The following is a 24,925-nucleotide window of genomic DNA, read 5'->3' on the forward strand; positions in this document are numbered from 1 at the left end:
GTTTAGAGCCGATTGAGTGATTGAAATCAGAACAATTTTGTCAAAAGAATCACGCGAAAGGTCAATGACCATTGATGGGCATGGAATAGTGCAAATAACACCTATTATATTAACGTGTATTTAGGCAATTGTTGGGGGACTGCCGATTCGTTTGTTGTTCTTTATCTCTTCAGGAAGGATTCAAAATGTTGACTACGTACAGTGTTTCGTAAAGTGTGTTTCTAGCAAAGAAGATATTGAAGGTGATATTTAACCCTTCAGACAACGAAGTGGACTTTTAGTTGGTGATTGTAAAATATAGAAACCGACATGAATTATCGGCATTTATAATCAAGCAAAATTGATCTTCTCTGCAGCAGTCGGTCGATTCGCCCGTGTGAATCGAGCGCTATGATGACTTTAGCCTGAAGGAGGTATGCAATGATTTTAAAAAAATGTTTTATTTTTATTTGTTCTCTCAAGGATTTTCATTTCATCATCGACGCATTTCGTTCTGATTTTATAGAGAAATTCGATTTCATGGAAATATTTCAAAACGATGACATGTCATTTTTTGTTTTTCCGGTTACAAACTTGCGATATAGAAAACCATTTTTATGGAATTTTGAAGTAACACGGCGAAAATTTTTAGGTTTTCTAACTGGCATGCTAATCTAATAGATATTTTAAATTAATTTATATACATAGCCACAAATAGCAGCTAACATGTGTAGTGCAGCTGCACGATTTGTAAAAAGTTGACGTGTATTATAATGCACACACATCACTTGATACGCCCATTAGGGCTCGCTGCTCGCTCCTCATTCATTCATCACTTCAGCGTTGAGTATGATCTCTATCTGCAGCAGGATGCAGTATTTTATGGATTAACTGAGCAAATTTGGCTCTCCTCCCCCTCCCCTGCAATGAAATAATTCGCATTCATGAAGTGTGCATATCGTACAGTGCAGGCAAATCACATTATAGCTTTGACGCATTTAAGGCCGCGTGCAAGCGAATGATGTACACCACACGGAGGGCGAGAAACAGTGTCGCGGTTTCAACCTCCTTCCAATGTGCCAAAAGGAAACCTGCCAAGGGGCCAAAGACCAAATAAGCTGTTTCCCTGGATGCTAAAATAGCAGAAGCTGTCTTCGGTCACAGCTTTTAATTACATTGTTAGGTACGACCATGAACAGAAATAGAGAAGATTGGAAACAAAGTCCTACTAAAATTTATAATGGATGGAAAAATTTCAGTTCCTGCAGACTTTAAGCCAGTTTCCATATGAATTATTTTTTAAATGAAAATTATGGTGGTGAAAACGTAATAACTGTGGTTGCGAAATGTGATTAATTTTTCATAAACGGGCGTGAAATCCATCCTGCCTCTTTTTTATTGTTGAGTAAAAATCGCAGAGGTTAATTGTAGTATATTTTTTGTTTGCTTGGATTTAGATTCAAAGTGATTTTATTGCGGATCAGCAGAGCAACTATGCTCCACACCTCCCCACATTCAGAACACAACATGGGAGTCTCTAACCTCAAGAGGAATTCGAAAAGAAAAAAATCTCATCGACTTTGTTTTTGTTTGCTCATTTTTCCAAGAATTGTTTCTTCGCATAAAGTTCGTACTGGGATAAGGATGTTGTCTGAAAAAAAAATACGCAAATAATTTTTTCTCGGCCAATAGATTATATATCAGGCTTCTCACTTATACAATCGCACCCATTTCAATACTTTGTGAATTTTACACTGAAAAGTTCAGCAGATTCAAAATTAAACTTTTTTCTCGGTCTCTAAACTGCTGGTTTTACCTTCTTTTCCTGCAGTTCTGAATACAATTTATTTATATAAAAGCGGCATTAAGGTTTTAAATCTGCGGATTAGAAATCTTCAGTGCTGCCCTACATAGCAGTTTCCACGTGAAAATCCCGGTAATCCTTTAGTTCACAGTGATGAAAAGAACACAAACAAACATTTATTTGCACTGTTGCACGGGAGTGTGGAGGCAATTAAAACCAAAAGCTTGTTCTTATCGCTGCTCGCACTCAAAGTGTGATGTAGATGTGGCCCTTCGCAGTGCGGCCGGTGTCAGCTGGCCGACTGGCAGGAGCGATTCGAATCGACGTTTCGCTTGTCCCTCTGGCCAGCATGAGCCAGCTGCCGCTCAGTGCCCTGTTGCCCCTCGGCCACGCTGCCACGCAAACGCTGAAAGGTACTCTCGCCCTGCGGCGAATGCTCCGTAATTTGTGCGCGCACCTAATTTGCCACTCTGCTAGAGTCAATTTGTCAAGCGGACACTAAACTTGTGAGCTCGGTTATCTCGCTTGTGGCTAGCTTTTTTATTGTTAATATTATTCCCCTTCACTGCGCTGAGCGTTCATAGAAGGTTTTTCGCTAATTTTCTTCCAATCCTTTTTTATTTAAAAAAAAATGCAGATATCAGCCAGAATTTGCTAAATCTAAAAATAATGTATTTCGTATAGGTCTCAGCCGCGTAATTTTAGGCGGCGGCTTAACATTTATGCCGGCGGCTGACAAACTTTTTAATAGTGAAGTTTAATATTGCTTTGCTTGGAGGCCAATTTTTTTCTCCGGAACTTTTTTTATTTTTCGACCCGCGGCAGGCGTGGCTGGAACAGTATAGCCAAATTCACGGCGGCTGACTGCACGTGACTTAAAATTAGCCGGCTGGCGTGGCGCGGCACGGCTGGCTGAGACCTCAAAGTATTTAATATCTATTTTTTTAATTTAGCCCGCTGACAAGAGTAGTGCGGGTTTTACTTTCTTAAGTGCCCATCTTGTAGATTGTTAGAAACACTTTAAACTGTACTAGTACTGAGTTGATATTATATTGACTTGTTTATTTCAAACCCCTGAGACTCCTGTATAGACTTGCGTTTTTAGTCTGTCATACAAATAGTAATGTCTTATTTTTCTCTGACCATGTCAGAAAAATACTAAAATAGAAACTTAAACTACCAAATTCCACTGCAGAAGGCCAAAATATTTTTAACCGATTATGTATTAATTCACTATATTTACCCACTTTAAATTACTTTGAATTTCTATTCAATTAAACACCCTTCACAGTCGGTGCTTATTCTAGATTTAGTCTGTCTGAAATTTTTGAGCTCCGCTCTAAGAATTAATTACGTTTTAATTGAAATCATGTAACAAAAACAATTTTAATTGTGGCCACATCTTCGCTTCTCTTTTTGTTTTGAGTGAAGAAAAAGCGAGAATTAGTAATTTTTTACCGTTTTCAGCAAAAAAATTGTAAACGTCTAATATGCTTGTATTACACATCCAGCATTGCATTCCAGCAACTATATACCCAAAAAATCAACAGCAGCTTATCAAATATTTAAAGGAAAACATATGCTTTAAAATTTAGTAATGAGCTATACATAATTAAAGGCTTTCAGTTATGAGTACTTGAAGTGACATCGATTTTCTAACTGTTTTTCAGTATGTAAAAATTGGTGCACGATGCGGATGCGGCTGATGCTGTTGATGCTGGCGGGGTGGCTGCTGCTGCTCTTCATCTTGGTGGCATGCTCCTTCTTTCAAACGCCACCGCCAGCATCTTCGTCCTTTGAGGAGCAGATGTTGAGCAAAAGACTGGCACACGCCTTTCGAGACCTTGACATGCTCAAGAAGCAAAATGCGGAGCTCAGAAAACTCTTCTCTGATATCAAGTAAACAGTTTGCCACTTTATAAACTTTGTTGTAAGCGTAAAGACGTATTTCAGACCCAACAGAGAGTCTTCCAATGATCTGCAGGAACGAATAAAGCAGGCTGACGATATATTGAAATCGGAGCCGGAACTCAATCATTATGATACATTGTGTGAGTTTTTTCGCTGGCATCGTTCCAGTCTTGGCATAACACTGATTTTTTTCAGCTGCTAATGGGGAACCAAGCTTGGAATATGAATTGCTTAGAAGAAGGATTATTGACGGCACAAAGGAAATGTGGTACTTTTTTAGCTCTGAGCTGAAAAAGCTGCAGAAGGTAGCTCAAAGCAACCCACAGGTGCTGACTAAAATCAGTCACATTCTTGAAACAGGGATTGAGCACAAGAGGTACAAACCTAGTCTTGTCGTCCATCATAAAAGTTATTTTTTTGTTGAAATTTCCAGGTCTTTGCTGCATGCTGCGGAGCAGCTGTCAGAAGTGGATGGTTTTGCAGATTGGAGGATAAAAGAGTCGCAGGATTTGAGCGACTTGTTGCAGAAACGACTGCATGATTTGCAGAACCCAAAGGACTGCTCAAGCGCTCGTAAACTAGTCTGCAATTTAAATAAAGTGCGTTAAAAATTGGTCATTGCTGATCGCACTCTAAAAAATTCAATTATTTTAGGGGTGTGGATACGGATGCCAAATCCACCACGCTGTTTACTGTTTCATAGTGGCCTATGGCACAAAGAGGACAATGATCCTGAAATCAAAAGGCTGGCGGTACCACAAGGCGGGTTTCGAGGAAATATTCTTGCCTATCAGTGAAACATGCACTTCTTCAGATGGTGCCACCCACAGCCACTGGCCAGGTAAATTGACAATGCTATGTGAATGCTATTAAAAAGCTTGAAACGCACCATTCCGATATTTAGAACTGCAATTCTGCTACATTAGTAATTTATCTCACAAGGAAACTCAAGAGGTTTCGACGTTTTTGGCGAAACCATTGAATTCGTGTAGCCTTTCCTGATGTGGTTTTCAATTTGAAAATTTTAGTGATTTTTTGGATTCAAAAACAATGACCTGAAATTTCAAAATTAATTTCCTTGTCAGTAATGTTCTGAAATAATAGTTACATTAAATTTTATTGCACTGGTCGATTCTGGCAGGCTTGTAATTTTGTTTTTGCTTTTCGACATCAGATTTATGCGCTCTATTGGCTTACATAATTTTGCACTAAGACCAGGAGACAATTCATGCGGTGGTTTAACCGCGAAGCTAAATGGCGCGTGCCTGACTTTGCAGGCCGAATTGACCAATTTCTTCATAAATACGCAGGCAAGCCAGAGACGCAGGTGGTTGACCTGCCAATCGTGGACTCTCTGTCGCCGCGTCCGCCGTGGCTCCCGCTGGCCGTGCCGCGGGACCTCGCGCCTCGCCTTTCGCGTCTGCACGGAGACCCAGTGGTGTGGTGGGTCAGCCAGTTCATGCGCTACCTCTTGCGTCCACAGAGCTCTACTTACAAGATGCTTGAGGACACGTCACAAAAATTGGGCTTCCAGAGACCTGTGGTGGGGTAAGTCACCGTTTCAAGTTTTCTTCGTGTTTTAATTTAAATCCTTGTTTGAAGTTTTTAATGAAATGCTCATTTCCCTCTTTTCTAACGAATGCAATTTAAGGCTATTAAGACAGAGGCTATTTTAAACTTGCAATGATGAATAATTATGTTCACAAGCAGCGCGTTACACGTTTAACGAGTTGCTGAACTGCAAGTGTAATATAGTTCCATATAGTAATGTGATCTGATTAAGAGGTTTAAGCCATACTATAATAATGTACCTGCTGCTTGTGAGTAATTTTCAATAAAACTATCTCCAGCTTCAACAGCTGGAACTATTTTATATCAGCTCATTTCTTTTAGCTTTCAAACTTCAAAGCTGTTTATTTATATCCCCGATCTCCAAGGATAATTTATCATTTCACAAGTATTGGCTTAATATTTATAAAAAATTTTTAGCATAACTCACGGGTTAAATTTAAACACGGTGTTCGCCAGAAGAGGTGCCCTTTCTCACTTTTTCCCTCTGAGTCATTTTTATGTGTCCATTTCGGAGACATCAATTTCATGCCTTCATCCTGAGATGAAATTTCGGCTACTCCAAATTTCAAGGAAATTTTTTCATCAGGCATTTGGTATTTTTTCAGGATCTTAATTTTAACCTATTTTGGGCATTCTTTTTTCGTGCACAACCAGGGGACCCTTTTGTGTTATTCTCATAACTATAATTATTTAAATTAAACAATCCGTTTGAGTACAATCTACTTTTTGTTCATGTAGTGTACATATAAGAAGGACAGACAAAGTGGGCACAGAAGCTGCATTCCATCCACTGGAGGAGTACATGACTCACGTGGAAGAATACTTCAAGCAGCTCGAGATGAGCAAGCCAGTGGAAAAGCGTCGGGTTTACCTGGCCTCTGATGATCCATCTGTAATCAAAGATGCCAAAGAAAAGTAACCCGCATCTAGATTCATTGATCTGTGTGCTGAAATTCTTGTCTGTTCCCGCAGATATCCCAATTACCATTTCTTCGGAGATGCAGACATTGCTAAGACTGCTGCGGTTGCAACTCGCTACTCAGACAATTCCCTCAGTGGAATTATCATTGATATACATTTCCTTTCCATTTCCGACTATCTTGTTTGCACTTTTTCGTCTCAAGTATGTTATTTCACCTTAAAAAATCGGCAATATTCAGTAATAAATAAATCTCGCCTAGGTCTGTCGAATCGCATATGAAATAATGCAAAACCTGCACCCTGACGCAGCTGACCGCTACCGGTCCCTGGACGATATCTACTACTACGGAGGACAGGGGTCCCACAACCGAGAGGCCATCATGGAGCACAAAGCCACTCGCCAGGAGGAGATCGACCTGCAGATCGGGGACATAGTCGGCGTGGCTGGCAACCACTGGGACGGCTACTCTAAAGTAGGGTCTAAACTTTGCTCTTATAGGGAAACTCACAGGATTTTGGTGTTTAGCAAAACCATTTGTTTCATTATACTCTGTCTTCATACAAAATTTCAACAAAATTGTACTTTCAAAACAATTTTGAAATCTTTGCCGATTTATCTTTAAAAATTGCTTAAATAGGAAAAATCCACCAATTTACGAGGTTCACGTCAGGAAAGGTTACACAAATTCAATTGTTTTGCCAAATACTAAAATGTCAAATCCCAAGAGTTTCCTTGATAGATTTCTTTCTGACTATTGCATTTTTGCAGGGAAAGAACACAAGGACAGGACGAGTCGGTCTCTACCCCTCCTTCAAAGTGATCGAAAGACCTGAGCTGGCCGACTTCCCGACTTACGAGAAAGAAAAACGCGCCAGTGAAAATGATATTCCAACAGTGTGACGGCACTGGACCCTCACACACTTCTCGACATTCTCGCTCGCTTCGTAGGTTTTTGCAAGAATTGATTCTTTGATTTGGTTGTGATAACATCTTTGTTCATCTTCTGTTCAATAGCTCAAACGTTATTTTAAAATTCGAGTTTTTATTCTATCGTTTCAACTTAAATTTCCTTGGTGTGTGTGATGAGAGTGAAAGTAAAATTGAAATCCTGTTACGTAATTCACATAATGGTTGATTCAAGGAAAATCAAAATACGCGGACGTTGCGAATTGAAAACGGGTGCCTGCCAACCAAAGTCAAAGGCACGTAACCTCAAAGACAATAAGTGTTCGTATGGATGTGTGTCTATGCCTGAAACGCCAAGGAAAGCATTTTTGTTACATTTATAAGTGATATTTTAACTCAATTGGAAAGCAACGTGCAATTTCATGTGTTAATACCAATAGGTGAAGAAAACCTGAGTCTAGCAATACAAACTCTGGCTTTCAATTTTAAGTTCTGTAAACGTATATTTGGTCAGTGCACTTGAGATGTGAATAATAAATTTTTTGTACATCACTGCTATTTGAAAAGCTGCGTTTATTTTTGGTCTCCATCGTTATAAAGCATTTTAGGGCCTATAGCTTTGAGTATTGATTTACTGCCGTTGAATAGAAGAGGCGCCAAACAAACGTGTTGAAATTGACTTCGCACCTTGGAATCGAGGCTAATGAGCGCACGGCGTATTCTTGATAATCGCTGCCATGGAAGCGAGATTGTGATGGCTAAATCAATTGTCTAACTGGCTCAATCGCATTCACAGAGACGATTAAGCCACACTGATGAAAAACAACCGCAAAACAGGAAAACAAATTTTGAATAATTTATTATTCCATTGACTTAAGAAACAACCAATCATTAAAGTTTTAATTGATTTGAATATAATACTTCTGAGTTCTAAACAACCTTTTTTAATGCGTAAACGATTGCAAATAAATGTTTCCGGGGCGACGACTTTTTGTTTACACATTCGAAGCCACGTGACCGAGTTGTGCATCATCAAATAAGTCACGCAGCAGGGCCCCTAAAAATTAGCCAGCAAAAGGTAAGCCGCGATGATAATTCTCACTTGTTTGCTGCACATGCGAATTCTCCTCCGCTCGTGACTGAAACCATTACGAATCGAATTACTCTCCTGCCATCGAAGAAAACTCACAAAATGCGCTAAATAATGCACAATGAACGTATTTAAAAAAACTTTGCCAGTCCAGTGATAGTAGTGGATGTTGTAAAATAAGAGAAGTTATCCGAAAACTTTGCTAAGTTATATAAAACCAACTCCCCTTCCTTCAAAACCACACTATTATGGAACAATTTTTTTACTCAGTGAACAGCTAACGATAATAAATTGCAAAGTTTCAAAACTTTCCGTTCTGCGCAAATATCTCAGGAAATGCACAATGAGGAGAGCTATGAGGTCAATTATTACAATACTATTTATCGAGTTACTTCAAATAATTTGTATATTTTGCTATTGTTCATTTATGAGCAATTCCACAATATGAGGTTGGGGAGCAGGAATATTCAGGAAAATTTGGTTTCGGTCAATATTTCCAATGCTTCAAACCACGCTGCACTCCAATCGCAAGTGGAACTGCTCCAATGGATTTAATTTTTCATTTTGTTTGTGTGACTCATTTTTAATTAGTAAGTACAAACAGAATAAATGGTGGAGGGAATAATTTCGAATTTTAACTATGAAAAATTCGATTTGGCATATTTAAAACAACATTATTAAATATTAAAATAACGAAAATTAAATTTCTAATGGTTCAGTTCTGTGCGGATTTACTCAGTCCGGAGATGAGCTACTAGTGGAACTTTGAGAGGAAAAAATTAACAAATAACCAATTTCTTGTACTGCAGTGGCTTACTGAGTAAATCCACGAATGATTTAAATTTCATTAATTTTCCTGAGTTATTTCATTTCTATCTTTTTAATTGTGTTTTTAAAATAAATATTACTGATTTATTTTTTATCAACACACACTGTTGTTGTTTCACCAAACAATCACAGTTTCATTTAAATACTGATCTCCCAATGAATTTTCGGAGTTTTCACTATCTAAAGAAAAAACTAACGACAGAAAGATCTAAGTAAGCGTGCTGCGAGCAATAAAGCGCATAAAATGACCAACCCATTCAAACTCACTCTCGCGCGCAATCAAATGGCACCGCGGCACACACAGGAAATTTAAGCAATTTGGCTGAGCAAAGAAAGAATTATTATTATATTTCGGTTGTGTGTGTTGGTTATTATATATTTGTTCTCCTACGAGCGGCCGTAGTTTCGTGAGGGAGGCGATGAAAAAGTAATAATGTGTGTGCGCAGGGAGGCGCAGGGATGGCCGCATTCATAAGGAGCGTGTCTCTGTTCTTGGTGCGCGGCCGCCGCGCCAGTCGTGCCGCGGACCCCAACAAACTCAAGCAGTCCGCCTCGGCCGATCAGATCCACCAGGTCCAGCGTGAGTACCATTCCGACTCCGACCGACTGTCAGAATTTTCTCCGACGTCGATATCTATTGATTTCGTTGCATGAGCTCCAGTCTTTTTCTCTTCATTTCATATTCCTGCTAATCTTTATAGCCGCTGAAATTACTCGTTTTCCCAGGTAAATTACCCCTGTTGGTGGCATATCACGGAAATATGACTGTAATAAAGACAGGAGATATATTTAGAACGCGCAGTAGGTAGAATAGCCATCCCTGATTGGCGATTTTAATTTTTAAGGCCGTGGCAATTTGCTTGACAAGAAACAGCAAGCTGGCAGTGGTCCACCGAAGAAGATGCAAAAGGGAAACAAGTGCTCATCGGCTCACTTGATCGAGTCGTTGAAGAAACGGACGCACTTCAGCAAAAGGGAAATCGAGGCCTTGCTCAAGCTGCATCGCTCTTTGGCCGCAACCTCGCAGAAAAAGCAGCTTATCCAACGTCCACCAAAGACAGGTATTTAATAATTGATATAAATAATATCATATTATTTAAAAATAAAAAATCTCATCCAGGAAACGACGGAAGTAGGCCTGTGTTGGACAGGGAGTGTTTCAGGGAGCTCCTCCACAATTCTCTTGATTTGACTGAGGAAGTATGAAAGTTTTGCATTTTTATGTAGTTAACATCTTTTATAAGTTACGTTTTTTTCCAATGTTGTTAAGAAACTTATGGAGAGGATATTCCACGTGTTTGACAAGCGCAGTGAAGGTGTGATAGACGGGGAGCGTTGGGTTTTGGGCATGTCTGTCCTTTTGAAAGGCACGCTCTCGGAGAAGGAGGCCTACTGTTTCAGCGTAAGTGTTGAACAAATTGTTCTTTTATTAATCATCTCAGATCATTTTCTCGAATAAATAATAAAAATTAAGATGACATATTTTTGTGAAAAAGATTTTTAAAAATGGGAAACACCGGAGTATATCCGAAAAGAATAAATTTTCCATAGATTGAACGATCAGAAAGCGAAATTTAAAATTGTGCAAGGAGATCAATATCATAGTTAATTGGAGCGCTGGTTTGAATTGCTAATCCCAAGGCTCGATAGCAAACCTGGCTATTGAAATACCCATCAGTCTTTTGGCACAATGCAAACGGACTGACCAAAGTATATTATCAAAGGGATGAGCGTGGCTCGTTCACACCCGTACCGATTGACGCGTTTTTTGTCTACTTTGCAGCTATATCGATTAAATTTGGAGTATAAATTATAATATTAATATCAAATCATTATTTTTTGTCCTTGAGAGGGAGATGAAAAACAAAATTTCGTCCTAGTTAGTTTTTTGGTTAGAATGCAACCAACCTCAAGCCTCAAATCGACAATTTTTTCTTGAGAATTAATAGTTTGTTTTAGTTTAGATGCTACAAACCTTTTAAAAATTCTAACCTAGATATCTGTCGTGAGCCCTTTAAATATTTGAAGGTTTACGATTTGAACGGCGACGGCTTTATCAGTAAGGAGGAAATCCTGCACCTTCTGGCCGGCTGTTTGGCAACTCCAGCAGCTGGGGACGAGGACCCCGAGGAAGGGGTGCGCGACCTAACAGACGTTGCCCTGCGCAAGATGGACGTCGACCGCGACGGCAAACTCTCTTTCAACGACTACGTGGAGGCCATCAAGCAGGAGCCACTGCTGCTTGAGGCTTTTGGCCCGTGCCTCCCTTCGGAGCAGACGTGCGAGTCTTTCATCGCGACTTTACTCAAAGCCTGATGGAAAAACGTCTTGAATTAAGTTCGGTGTAGATGAAATAAAAAACGGAAAATTTAAGCAAGTATCTAATTTGTATTACAACTACAATTTTTGCAAAATCAACACATCACAGGCAGAATAATCCATCATTTCAATTTAATAAGTGGCGAGCGTGTACAATTCAAAAGCTAGTAGAAGGTGTGAAAAATGGAGAGCTTCTAAATAATTAATTATTGTAAACGTAGGAATGGGTGACATAACCAAATGTCGCCTCGGCGGAAACCCTTCTGCTTCTTTTCGCACAATCCATCCTTTGTCATTTATTTTTCAGTTTTTTTGTCAGTCCTTAAAATTCAGTACTGACCATTTCTGAACAAAATCGTACATCCAATAAACCTAAGGCAATAGTCACAGTTCTGGCGGCACGTTGGCCGCCGTAAATACACTTTTGGGTGCGTGAAATTAGCCTTATAGTAATGATCATAGTGTTGTTGCAGCGGGCAGTTTCAGTAGCGTTCCAATTGTCAAATTTAAAGCTCGGAAGCCGATCGCAAGTCTTTTTCTGATTCCTGCCGCCTGCAGAACAATATAATTCTTGTACACACATGAGGGTTAACTACGCTTTTTATGCCAGCTTCTAAGCTATTTTATAATATTTAAAGTGTAAATAACTGAGGAGACCTTCAATTGTCTTGAGGCCGAAAAGTTACAAGAGAAAATCACAGGAGTTCAAAAGTAATCAACGCTTAGCTTATTAGCTCTACGTAGACGCAGCGCTTGGAACAGGAAAAGCAGTCTTTCTCGTGCCAAGGCAGCTCGCGTCTTCACAAAATAGAGGTTATATAGATTCAAGTATAAACGAACGTAGCAGTGAGCAACTTATTGCGTTTTTACAACCCATATTTCGCAACAAAAATTCTTAAAAAACGAATATCTTACATAGTCACATTACGCTGTGTCCGGTAAATCCGGAATAACAAACTCGGTATTGGCATGTCGCTTTTGAGGTTACCAAACAGGAACTAGCTTTTATTCATCAAAGACTGACTTCCGCTTTGCTATTTGGCAAAACAATGACAAACCGAGATCCTTCTCACAAGAACACCTTTATTGCACTCGGGAAAATCAAATAAAAATTAAAACTTCCCAGCAATCCGTCACAGAAGTTGTTCACGTTGGGCTCTTGGCAGAAAATGGCAAAATAAATAAATGATAGAAAAATATAGAAGGCAGATTGATGCCGCCATCGAGTACACGAGTAGGCTCAAGAAAATAGTAATCAAGCTGGAAGTCAATCTTTTGGATATAATGTGACCTGCTTTTTGCGTCTTCTACATTAAGCTTTGGTTGGCGGTTTTCTATTCTGATACAGGACTGCCGCTGCCTGTCAAAATGAATAAATTACAATTATTAGCGAGACCGTCAGCGAGCGGAAGGGAAAAGTCGCAATCCAACTGCAAGGCATATACGTATATGTTATATGTCTATTTTCAGGCATTATTTCATACTTTCTGCCGCTGCTGGAAGAAGCTTTATCGTGTGCACAACTTTACGACCGCGTGGAAATATGGAAATACGTTAACACGGTTTTACAGCTTTTGGCAATGCTAAAAAAGTCGCGATCAATGTCCTCGTTGTGGCAAAGCATGAAGCAAAGAATAGAAGCGGTCATGTACGCAATAATCCAGCCCTTTTAGTCCGAGCATTTTTTGTTCTCTCGGCGTTTAATTGCATAGCGTGCGTCTTCCAGAGCTCCCTGAACAGTGGGCCGCAAGCAAAGGATTCAAATTTCACGATTTTACCGACACGTGTGGCGTGTAAATAAGAAAAATTGCTAAAAATTAATAATAAATCTTCGGTAATCACAAAATTTAAAAGACTTAGATTGGATTTTATTTAAACCACTTAGTGGTGCAAGATTTCGCCAGCCCTCGTTCAAGTTGGTCCCGACTGAGCGTGTTCCAGCAGGAAAATTAACAAGTTGATGTTTTGAAAACGTTTCCAAAGTCGGCACGAGAACAGGGGAGCGTTTCGACAAGAACCCCAGGTAATTAATTCGCCACTCACGCAAGCCGCGCGAGTCTAATTAAAGACAAAATGCATCCAAAGTTTCCGACAGCAGTCCTGCGAGTTGGCATTGTGAATTTCCCCGGCTCAATTAGTAACAAGACGCACGCTTGTTAGCTAGTGTGTAGTTATTATTATTATTATTATTGCAGAGCAAAATCGGGGCATTCTTGCGTCCACGAGTCGGTAGTCGGTCAACCGTTTGTGGACTCCTTGCAAACAAAGTAAGAAAACTGACTTACACAAGGGAGGGGCGAGAGGCGTGCGTGTTTGCAGCAGCGGTTTCAACAGTGCACAACCGGTTATTTGGCCAACGCGGTCTCCTTGACGGGGGTCTTGCTGCCCTTGGGCGAAACTGGCATTTCGGGAATCATGCTCGGGTCAAGGTCAGGAATGGGGTCGCGCCAGAAGTTAAAGCTGTTGAAGTCCTCTGTGGCCGACTTACTTTCCACTGGCGGCGGGAACATTTGGTCCACGATGTAGCTCATGTTAGAATACCTGAAAAGAAAACGATCCGTGATGAAACAGTTGTTAAATTAAACTCATCAGTGTATTTGTTTTGTTTCTGGCTGTGCTAGAAAGTCACCAAGGTATTACGTTGTTTCGAGAAACCAAAGAAAATGGCATGCTACGTTTGAATTTGTTCGGGTGTCCGTGTTTAAATTATGGGTTAAGCACACACAAGCGTTTCGAAAGCCTCACAACCAAAGAGCAAACCTGCTCTGGTATTGCTTTTATAATTTAAATTGTAATAAAATAAATGTTTATCAGGGTGTGTTTTAAATTCACAAAAAAAACATGTTAGTAGAATTATTTCAATAATTGCAGGTCTGGGCCTCCATACACACACTGCCGAAAACCTCTGCCTAATGCATTAAAATGTATGTACGGCGTTTCAAAATCTGGCACTATTCAATAAGTTATTGAAGAAGGAAACTGTATAGCAGGCAATTTGAAGGCAAGCACTGCTTACTCAGAACTTGGTTCTTTGTGAGAAATGATTGGGAATATATCGTCAACGGCGTCGCTTTGGCCCATATAACTGAAAGCGGAAAACAAAACACATCTTGTAAAAAATAATGGATAAAATAATGTGGATTCGCTGCACGTTTGGGATGACAACATACAAGGAAAAAACATTGAAATAAATTTCAAAAGACTTACGAGGACTGGAACGTCTGCGTGAGTTCATGCTTCAACTCTCCTCTGTGATTGATGGTGAAGATTCTAAAAATGGGAATTCCTACTGCGCGATATGCCCAAACGTCCTGAGAACAATCATTATGAAAATCAAACGCCTGAAATGCCTTGCAATTGAATTTTCTGAGGAAATTAAAAAAATCTCAATTTCGAAATTAAATGGCAAAGCAGTAGAAAAAATGCAAGAAGAAAATTGGACATTCTTTGTTTAAAATACTGTCTTATTTAATTATGCCTAATGGTAAGAGTTTTGGCTGATACCTGCAGTCCTGTTTCATGGAACGGTAAAAACGGAATTATTTTATTCAACAAAACTCAAACAGTAGATTCACTATATAAAAAATTAGCTTAAATGATTTAGAATTTATATTTTGAACTAATTCATTGCAATCTCGCTTTGTTGTCGGGTATAGGCAAAACGTGCAATATCAAACAGTCGCTAATCACTTTAGGAATCGTTTTGACTCGCATTTAAACACATCTTTCCACACACCACTGAGATTGACAATGGGGTGGCTATTTTCGATTTCTAAGCTTTAGATAGATATCGTTTCTGCAGCTAGTCTTTTTATTCCATTCTATTTTCAATATGGATACATTTTCCGAGTCAAACACAAAAACTAGAAGGCGTAAATAAAAATACGACTATTTTCAACAGCAATTTTCCAATTTTTCCCCTACCATCCTCATTTTCTGATTAATCGTTCAAAAATTATGGTGGAAAATAATTTTAAGCTAGACTATTTTTCTTTTTCAAATCAAAACTAGTTAATTTTAATTCTGACTCACGTTAATTTTGTTCCCGTATCCTGCGTAGAAAGGCTTGCAATCAGATGGGAACAGCGCCTGCACGTCCCTGAGACAGGAGATTTTGAATTCCTCAGGCTTTTTCTCGATCACCTCCCTGTGCAGAGCGCTGATCAGGCTGGTCGGATTGAGCAGCAAAGGTCCCTCGGGCAGGGACAGGTCACCCTGCTTGATGGACTTGAGGTAGTCCCTAGTTGTCCTCGCCTGGCCGATGGCCCTGGCTGACAGGTACAGCAGTCTGTATCCATTGTTCTTGATTTTTGTGAAGAGTTGAGCGACACCCGACTGGGCCCAGTCTCTACCCAGCACTGGCAGTATGTGACCCAGCACATCAGACCTATAGGGGGAAAGGGAAATGCATTTATTAGTGACCTTAAAACAAAATAACTATTTTTAAAATATCTTATAAACAAATATTTAAATAATTCATCCATTTTTAGTTATCTAACCGCACAAGATGGACATATAATGAACACAAATATAAAGTTGACTCTGGGAATTTAACAGTTATAAGGTTATGAATAATTTCAAATTGCCGATTTTTAACTTACTTGGTAATTGTTCCATCAATGTCACTGATGACAATCTTGTCATCCCACCTCCACCTGTAAACATGGCACTTGCATCTGGTTGTGCCCTGATAGGCTGTGGTAACGCTGAAAACCACTTCATTAGCACCTTCTTTAAGCTGCAAACTGGCCTGAATTTACAAAAAAAGGGGGGTTAGAACTTGCTTGACCTGTCAAATATGTCAATAATTACTATTTGGTCTGAGGAGAGGCGAAGCGTCTTCCTGTAGATTTTATTTTTGCTGTCCAGCCGCAACCTAGCATGGGGAATTGCGATTCTGTTAGCGGGAGCGGAGCTGTCAGATTCATCTGAGGAGTTGGAACCGCTGTAGCCCTCGCCCTCTTTGTTGATAGCGTCTTCCTTGAGTGCCGACTTAGCTGCGATCTCGTTGAGCTCTTCTTCATCGGAACTGCGATAGCTTGGCAACCGGCCAGCTGCAAAAAAGCAAAACAATGGCAATCAGGTCAGTAAACTGGGGGCGCGGCCAATTCTGCTGCGTAGTAGTCCTTGGCGAAATTCTGGATTTGACCTTGTGTGCCTTGAGCTAGGTGGCTTGATTGATCCAAATAGCTGCCGTGGAAGCCGGCCAACGCAATTAGAAATAGCGGCAGAATGCGACTCTCGATTTTGTAAACAAAACAGAGCACATCCGAGAAATGCTTTGACGATTATTTAGGCGTATTAATTTTTATATTAAAATTTTTAGATTTTAAATTTTAGATTAAATATGAAAATTTGTGCATATTTTCACAAGATCCATGTAAATAGAAATTTAACTATTGGTAATTAATAATTAATTAAAAAACACATGATGTGTATGTTTACAAAATTTTAAAATAAAAAAAACAGGGTGAAACTTGATTTAACAATTTTTTTTCGTTTCTTGATGGGAGAAACAAAATTCACGGCTTGTTGCTATTAAAATCCTCTTGATTTAGTCGCCTTCAAGAGAGTACACGAAATTTATAATTTTCCTCCAAAATGTTTTTTCGTGATGTTTTTCACTCATTGAAATTAGCTCGTCGCATACGAAATGATATAATTTTTGGCTTAGTCGAATTGTTGCAAGAGAGAATTTTTGTCATAGGGAGATGAGAGTTGCGGAATTATCAAGATTTCGCAACTCATCGTTAGCACTCAAGAGATAAGTGCGGGCGGACATTTTCAACGATCGCTGATTTGAAATTCTCTGCAGATTATTTTGTGGTATGAATTATGTTTTGGAGGTTAAGTACCGATGATGAGGCCTGGGGGGCCGGAACAGCGTGTGATATTATTTATCTTTTATGAATTATTCCTACTTCAGCCTTCCATTCCATAAGAGATGCCATTAATTGTTAAATAAATTTTATTTAGGCTTATTTTTCTCTAAAACTCAAAAGAGGAACTCCAATTTTAAGAGTTCTTTTATGTAGCTTTCAGCCATGCAGGAATTTTAAAAATCAACTAAACAAATTTAAAGTACCTGATATTTTAAGCACCTCTTGACTCTAGGTAAATAGAAGCAAAGAGAGACTAACCGGTCACATCCTGCAGCTGTGGACTGATGTCACTCTTCTTAGTGACACTTCCGCTACGGCGCCAGGAGGAGAACCAAGAGTACTTAGGAGCTTCCTCGGCAGCAGAGTCGGTGGGACGAGAGCCGGCGTCGGCCGAGGCCCCGTCTTGGTCGTCGACCGAGGCGGGCTGGGCGCTTTCAGGATTTTCCGCGGTAGGAGCCTCCTCATTGAGGGGCTCCAGCGGTTGCTGAAAGAGCAGCAGGGACATGACCTCTGGTGCGGCTTCGCGCCACGTCTTAAGGGTGTTGTTAAGCCGCACCACGAGCGCCGGGTTTTCGAGAAGGGCGGGGTTCTTTCTGAACTCCGCCTGACTAATCATTGCATTGGAGAACACTTCTTCACTTGGTGGGTTACTCAGGTCAAGGGGGCCGCACAGCGACAGGGCGAGATCAAGGAAAAGCCTGCGCGAAATCATCGATTAAAATTCAATTTCGCCGTTTGGACGCAGTCAACGTACTTGTCGTTATTTTTCGCGTCTTCAGCGTCACTGTCGCCGAACTTGGGTTCGCCGATGGCGCCTTCGACGCTGTGCGGCGACTGCGGGATGGAGGGGCCCTTGCCGGACTCGGCGTCTTCCTCCTTGTGGGCCGTCTCTGCGAACACACACATCCTGGTGAGGTGCAAGCAAAGACCCGCAAATCTGATTCCTCAAGCCGAAGCAGTTAATTAAGGGCAAAGCAGAGTTAAACGCTCGAATTTTGTTTCGTGAAAGAGGTGGGGACATGCAAAGCGTGTTCATTTTAATGTGAGTCGTGTGTGTGCGAGTTTCAATGGGCCACTACGCTGTGACAAAGTACCTGCGAGGGAAGGCCTACTGGGCATCTCGTTTGCCGGTGAGCTGTAGGAAGCTGGGAAATAGAGCGCCGTCACCTCCGGGTCCATGTTGACGTCAAACTGCTCGAGGTACATGCCGTCTGCCTGTTGCTGAGACGCCCGCCTGTTTTGACTGCGCATCAAACTCCACACGCCGCTCAGCACCGAAGAGCGCCTCTGTTGCGACTCTTTGTCTAAGCTCTTCTGACCTTGTTCCTCAACTGTTTTGAAACCCAAACACAATCGCTCTCAAATTATCGTCTAAATAATCGCAGCTTGACACTTTTGAACACCTTGACAAGGAAAATTTGGAAGCAGAGGTGGAAGAGGAAGCGAGTCTTTCAAGGTGCAAAAGTTTCAAGCGTATTACTTTGAAAGCAAACTTCTAAACTATCATCTAAAGAGTGGCCAATATTTATCATCGTTTCAATTTTCCTAAGCTGTGTTCCCGTACCAATTCAGCAGGGAGGAAGAAATATAATTCAAAGTGTTTTTTAATCGAGGTGCGCTCAACTAGCTCTAGCCCACAACCTGGTTAATGCATTCGGTCTTATTATCATGCGAACGAAATCCTACCTGGGCTTGACTCCTGACTTTCGGAGGAGCCCTCAACCAGCATTCGGGGCGGCATTGGCGGGGGCGAGGGCAGTTCACCCCACTTCCAGCTCTGCTTGCCACCGACGCCCAGCTCAGCCTGCAGCTGAGCTTCAAGTTGGGTTGGCTCAGCAGCGCTGGACTGGCGCCGTAGCTCCAGCTCGGAGTCAGACTGGGGCGTCGGTGAACCAGCCCTGGAGCCATGGTTGCTGTAAAATGATAATAATTGTGAGTTGATGGTTCGAGGGGGATGAAAAAGTTAACACAAATTAAAGTGCAGGTTGGTGGAGAAACGAAAAGTACAAAGAAAGCTGAAATCAACATAACAAGGGGCAAAACGAAATGAAAAATAATATCAGAGCCCATCAAAAATTACATTGGATCACTGAGGGAGTTTTGGTTGATGTGAGCTGACCAAAAGGGCTGGCAGATGAGATTTAAACCTTGCAGGGCGGCTAGATCGGCTGGCGTGAAGCTGCACACAAGCACACAATGTCACACACATTTTCTCAGTCAGTGACAAAACGAAAACTGTGACTGCACAGGTGATTGAATGAGTAATGCGACTTTACCTGCAGCACGGTGTGGCTTCTGTGTCGCTGAAAAAGTGCAAGTCTGCTGGCTTCCGCTTCTCATCAACGAGGTCACTTGAGAGGTTGCTGCAGTCAGCTAACTTGGAGCACGTTTCTGCGCATTTGCTGCACTCAAGACTGTAGGTCACCTCCGCAGAGTTTCCATACCCAGAGAGCATTACTCCTCCCAGGTGCTGTGTGCAAACTCTGAGAGAATACATAATTATTTATCAATTAATATATCTTCTCTTATTATAAAATTTGAATAAGATAAAACTCACTCTTTTTGCTGAGTCGTGCTGACATCCTCGAGTTGGAATTGGGTCTCCTCAGCTTCGTCAGCCGCAGAACCGGGTACCACCTGGCTGTTGTCAAGTTCGCAATCGTCTTGGTTGGATGAGTTGTTTGGCATGCTCTGCTGTTGCTTGTTCTTCTTGAGCAGCGACTTGCGCCTTCGTTTGCGCCTGGAATTCTTACTGCCTCCATTGCTGCCGTTGGTCTGGCCGTTGCTTGGCTCGGCCGCCACCTGCTCCTCTTCCTGACTAGCTGATTCACCTGCTTTGTGGATTGGTCTGAAGTCGCTCCCGGTCTGCGCCATTTCCTCGCTGACCATTTCGGCACGGAATGTCTTTGGAACTGGAGATGCAGTCGCACCACCTGGCAAACACAGTCAATTACAGGTTTTGCGAGTGAGCAATTATTTATTTTTGCCAGCTGCCTCATCCAAATAATCACAAGCCAGCTGCTTGCCAATAGCTCAGCTTTAATGCGACCCTAATCTTCTTCTCTATGAGTAGCAACCCGTATGAATACATTAATTTCTGGGTCAATCGATTTAATTCAAAATTTTGTTCCGAGCAATTCCCCCCCCCCCCCGATTTATATCTTTACAACAATATTTAACATAGATTTTCTGTACCTGCTTCCTGGGCTTCATGCAGGGGTGACAGGGGTGGAAAAGCTAGCGGTGCACCACCTCTGTGGGGCGACGATTCCCCCGTCTCTGCCGGTGGGGTTTGTGCTAGCGGAGAAATTGGCTTCGGACTCTTCTGGCCGAATTTCTCCAGCATCAGTTGCTCGCCTTCCAGGGGAATGGGCGAGCATGCTAAATACGAGGGAAATGACTCCAGCTCGGTTCCTGACAGCTCTTCGACAAAGAACGCCTCGCCAGACTCTCCCAGCTTCATGTGAATGTCCCATGGCTCGCCATTCACCTCGATGTCCACCTGAAATCAGCAAAGGGTGGATGCTTTCAAGTTTCTAGTTTTATAAAATGAGAAAGAATCGCAGCTGAAAGTTTTGCAAAACAAGCATATGTTTTCTTAGCTCGAGGCCGCGATTTCTTCATGCTGACGGCCGTTTAAGGCGTTGATAGCGTCGTGCGCGCACCGAGCAGAGGATTCAAAGATATCAGCATATTGTGCTTATTAAGCATATGTGCATCCGTCATTATTTCTGATTATCTCCATTATTGTGGTGCGGTTTGGAAACTTGTTTATGAAACGACGTCTAATTTGTGATGCACTCGTATCACGTGAGTGCTTTTTTTACGCAGAAAAATAGCATGCCATAAACGTGGATAAAATTATACTGGCCTCTGATTATGCGCAACGTTTGGTCTAATTTTTGATTGTTTACTATTTTAATGTAATCTAAGCATTTTAATATTGTGAACAACGCCTGAGGGTGTTATGATTTAATGCCTTCTCTTTTGCAACAACGCCGAGTAGGTATTATTTTAATTGGGACAGCTAGATCCAGGCAGCAGTTCCCTCATTCCAATAAAAGTGGCAAATTTTTATAAGACCATTTTTGTTTCACTATATAAGAATAGGTACAATTAAATAAATTCAGTCACTTCTAAACTTAGTGGCACGTGATGAATAGATATTGATTTAAATTATTGTTATTTTGTCTTATGTTATCAAGTGGCAACCAAGCAAATACTAAAGAAATAACGAAAACAAAAATCCCTCATGCGTTGACCACTATGGTGATAAGTGTACACACAGAAGAACACAGAAGAAATTTCCCGTCGGTTGTGAATCACTGCCATTGTGGCCAGATATTTGTTGGTTTAGGATCGTAAAAAAAACAAGGAAGACCCTAGGCGCTAAAGCGACAGGTGATTATCTACTGACAAGTTTATTTCATCTAGTATTATCTACAACCATATTTTTGTGTTAGCAAGTGCTTTCAACGAAAGTTTAAAATAACTTTAGTAGTATTTCATAAGATTAAGAAACTACTTCAATAAATCTCTAAATTGCTATGAGCTTTCTTTGCGTTGCATGTAGCATCAAAGTTTTTTACAGGGACCGTTCTCATTAGCGCAGATAAGCAAGCAAGCCCATGTGTCGTCAAGTAAAACTTAAGTAGAACAGTTGAATAAAGCAGTCTGTCGTCAAAAAGACATAACACTGCGTGTAAAAATATGAATGCTTTCAAATGCACCGTTTCTCAACGATGTACATTGGACGCTGAGATTTCATTTCGAGCGAGTGTACTTTGGTCGTTAATTGTTTAGACTGATAGATAACACCTTATTGATTTCCCGTGGAGCCACTTGCTAAACAATCTTTAATGTCATTGGCCCGAAATTAATTTTGGTAGCAATATATCGTGTAATATTTTCCTCTAAATACTTCAGAAATTTAAACCAAAAATCTATTAGTTTTTATCCCAGCCAAGAGGAGCTCTTCTTCTTCGTTGCCTTACAAACCTCAATAATATTAGACGCAGTTTAAATATAATATTTCAATATCAATAATCACTCATTGTGGATTAATTTCCCGCTCAATTTTTTTCGCATTGTACTGGCAACGTCGGTCTAAGTCACAATCTCATGCATCATGTAATTTAATTACCCGCGATGCGTCCGCGAACTCGTTTGAACCCGCTAAAGCGATGAAATAGCACACTCACTGTACTCGCTTGCCCCCTATGCATACGCACAGCAGTCATGAGTGAAATAATACCTGACTCACACGCCTCTATTTCCATAAAAGAGAAGAGACTGCTCATGCCCATTACTTTTCCTGGTTTGGCGAGTGAACGAGAGGCAAAAAGAGAGCAATAGCGCCACTTTAACTGCGAAAAAAACTGGTTTGCTCGGTAAACAGTAAGAACAGGCGTTTCTGGTCTTAGAAATTGTTTGGATTGATTTTTAAATCAAATTTACAAACTCGTGCAAATTGTAAACACTGATAACATGAAGAAGAGGGAAATTAAATAATTTAACACATCGTAAAAATGACACTGAGATTAGGATGAAACGTAAGCAAAAAAACTAAAAATAAAAATTTTGTTGGTAGAGCTGAGAAAATTTTAAATTTAAAGTATCGCAAACAATATTTTTTGTAATTAAGCAAATGAATAATCAAGTATAATAAAAATACTAAAAACAGTTTCACGAGTGACGAGACAGAGCTGATGATATAAATTAGGGCGTAGTTTTTATTGGGTTTGCTTATAATTTCACCCATTAACAAACAGCTATTTGTGACGTATTTAATACGTCAGAATATTATTCCAGTGGATTTTCCTTCTATTATATCTGTAAATAATGTCTACGAGGACATAATGACATCAATGTGGTTGCGCTGCGGTTCTATTTTTATGAGAAAGAGCAAAAGCCACAAGTCAATAATTCTTGGACTTAAAAAAAGCCAGCGCGTGAAGAAAATGTGAAAAATAACCGTTATCCGCACGAAATGCCGAAGCACGCAATGCATGGCACTGCGTATGAACTACATTTTCTCGATGAGAGTAAGAAGGGAACGCACTTACGAGAGGCATAATTTTAATACCACTGGAAAACGGTGAAAAATTAGACTCATGCTCGATTATCGACCACGAGGCTTTGTCGGAATTCCCATACGGTCCGACGGCACTCGACTCGCAAATCAGATTTCGTCTGAGTATATATAATATATGTACATTAACAACTCGATTATGCAATCAGGGCAAAAGAGCGCAATTTTCCCAACCCTTGAAGCAGCAATAAGCGTTCTTGAAAAGGACCTTCTCGCAAATTAATTGCTCTACGGATATGCTAGGGTTGCAGGGGGTGGAGCCGGGGGTGGCCATGGGCGTTGTCGTCGTGCCCAATGCGGCAACTATGGCCGAAATTCACGAGACGCAAAACGCCGGCGATCGAGAGTGACCTCGTCTTAATAATAAACGCAGAAGCGGGGGCTGGGAGGCTCGTTCGCGATGACACAGCCTTTGCAAAAAAGTTTACGCGTAGATGAGTGGCCTTCGACGGCACTTCGCGCGCCCAGCCTCTCATAGAGCAAACACGGAGGGGACCCTGAAAATCAATTGGGGGTCGAGCGGTACACGGAAGCAGGAACTCTTACCACTTTTTCCCTGCTCCTCAGCACACCCATCTTGCCGAAACGCACATGAAAGGGCGAGCAGGTGAAGCTGCCGTCGGGGTGCTCCACCACGACGACGTCGATGGCGCCGGTGAGGGTGGCCGTGTTGATGTCATTGTAGAATTCTCGCACATTGCTCAGCACCTTGCCGATATAGTTCATTTTGGGTCGGCCGGCGTCCAGATCCGTCCGCCCTCGCTCTTGTCTCTCTATTGTCTGCTCTCGACTCCGACGGCTGCTAACTCACGCTGTAGACTGTTCAACGCTTGCGAGTGCCGTCCCGATCACACCATTTCTATCCTTGAAATAATCTATTTCGCTGCCTTCCGTCCTAATGCTTGAATCCACTGCGCCAGCTGAGACGTGCGCTTGCGCTCTGCCCCCGCAGGTGCCGCGAGCTGGTCGCGAGCAACACGAGATCGCGCCGGCCAATCATGAGGCGCCGCTTGAAGGCGTGATTTGACGGTACTTGAGTAGACGTTAGCTGAGGAGTTAGGTTCCGCGGCGTAAAAAATAATGCTAGCTTCTGATAACAAGATATTTTTGTGTGATATTGCAACAAAAGTATAATATAATTATTAAAATTTCCTAGACCTAATGAAAATTTGGCAAGAAATCTTAAGTACAACAGCTAGTACTGAAGCTCCCACTTTCTCTGCAATCGAACGGCTTGCTGGGTTGTGTGACAGGCGCAGGCCTTCTACTTGAATAATTTTCCTTGCAGCCAGCCGCCGTTCATTGCGCAAAATTGCGTCGGTAAAAGTACACTGTGAACCAGTCAGCGTCAGGCCGGTTGTGCAAAGCCAAGTGGAATTTACTCAAGCGCGTTGCTCCCGCAACCAGCCGATGGACCATAATGTTGTATCGACGATTATTTATTTCAAAACATAACGTTGCCGGTGGGAATAGTAGGGATTGTTCTAAAAATATTAAAAGTGCTGATTATAAATTATTTTCAATGAAGTTTTATTGCTTTCCCTCTATTAAAATTCCATTTTTTTGCAATCTGTTCTGAATGACTAATATCAATCCAATCTGAGTGAACTGAATGCTGTAA

At 41.2% G+C, this 24,925-nt stretch overlaps 3 protein-coding genes across 10 annotated transcripts; 2 read left to right on the forward strand and 1 right to left on the reverse strand.

Moving 5' to 3' along the window:
* Window positions 1-136: 136 nt before the first annotated feature.
* FucT6 (alpha-(1,6)-fucosyltransferase) lies at window positions 137-7,660 on the forward strand. Of its 3 annotated transcripts, none has more exons than XM_065487950.1 (11): window positions 137-413; window positions 3,454-3,682; window positions 3,737-3,834; window positions 3,890-4,070; window positions 4,128-4,293; window positions 4,349-4,535; window positions 4,972-5,242; window positions 6,005-6,181; window positions 6,239-6,389; window positions 6,448-6,660; window positions 6,957-7,660. In XM_065487950.1, the coding sequence occupies exons 2-11, from the start codon at window positions 3,474-3,476 to the stop codon at window positions 7,086-7,088; spliced, it is 1,785 nt and encodes a 594-aa protein (XP_065344022.1). In that variant the 5' UTR covers window positions 137-413; window positions 3,454-3,473; the 3' UTR covers window positions 7,089-7,660. The 3 variants fall into 3 exon arrangements, with proteins under 3 accessions (XP_065344022.1, XP_065344020.1, XP_065344021.1); XM_065487948.1 differs by lacking the exon at window positions 137-413 and adding an exon at window positions 1,850-2,196; XM_065487949.1 differs by lacking the exon at window positions 137-413 and adding an exon at window positions 1,858-2,196 and having other exon boundaries at window positions 5,005-5,242.
* A 358-nt stretch (window positions 7,661-8,018) lies between these two features.
* On the forward strand, window positions 8,019-11,671 carry LOC135942058 (calaxin-like). Of its 2 annotated transcripts, XM_065487964.1 has the most exons (6): window positions 8,019-8,172; window positions 9,460-9,592; window positions 9,858-10,073; window positions 10,133-10,212; window positions 10,283-10,414; window positions 11,041-11,671. In XM_065487964.1, exons 2-6 carry the CDS (start codon window positions 9,472-9,474, stop codon window positions 11,326-11,328), a joined length of 837 nt encoding a protein of 278 aa, XP_065344036.1. In that variant the 5' UTR covers window positions 8,019-8,172; window positions 9,460-9,471; the 3' UTR covers window positions 11,329-11,671. The 2 variants fall into 2 exon arrangements, with proteins under 2 accessions (XP_065344036.1, XP_065344037.1); XM_065487965.1 differs by lacking the exons at window positions 8,019-8,172; window positions 9,460-9,592 and adding an exon at window positions 9,683-9,738.
* On the reverse strand, window positions 11,381-24,238 carry Lpin (phosphatidate phosphatase LPIN). 5 transcript variants are annotated; one of them, XR_010575043.1, is made up of 16 exons: window positions 23,851-24,238; window positions 20,409-20,715; window positions 19,771-20,146; window positions 19,490-19,696; window positions 19,294-19,392; window positions 18,900-19,126; window positions 18,308-18,544; window positions 17,968-18,103; window positions 17,472-17,911; window positions 16,144-16,385; window positions 15,933-16,081; window positions 15,364-15,718; window positions 14,539-14,642; window positions 14,348-14,416; window positions 13,617-13,872; window positions 11,381-12,691 (listed from the first exon to the last, which is right to left on the reverse strand). XR_010575043.1 is itself a non-coding variant. In XM_065487928.1 (15 exons), exons 1-15 carry the CDS (start codon window positions 24,028-24,030, stop codon window positions 13,677-13,679), a joined length of 3,324 nt encoding a protein of 1,107 aa, XP_065344000.1. In that variant the 5' UTR covers window positions 24,031-24,238; the 3' UTR covers window positions 11,381-13,676. The 5 variants fall into 5 exon arrangements, 4 of the variants coding, with proteins under 4 accessions (XP_065344000.1, XP_065344004.1, XP_065344003.1 ...); XM_065487928.1 differs by having other exon boundaries at window positions 11,381-13,872; XM_065487932.1 differs by lacking the exon at window positions 18,308-18,544 and having other exon boundaries at window positions 11,381-13,872.
* Between the last annotated feature and the right edge of the window lie 687 nt (window positions 24,239-24,925).

This window comes from Cloeon dipterum, chromosome 4, assembly GCF_949628265.1.
Source record: "Cloeon dipterum chromosome 4, ieCloDipt1.1, whole genome shotgun sequence".
In the NCBI taxonomy this organism is placed as follows: domain Eukaryota; kingdom Metazoa; phylum Arthropoda; class Insecta; order Ephemeroptera; family Baetidae; genus Cloeon; species Cloeon dipterum.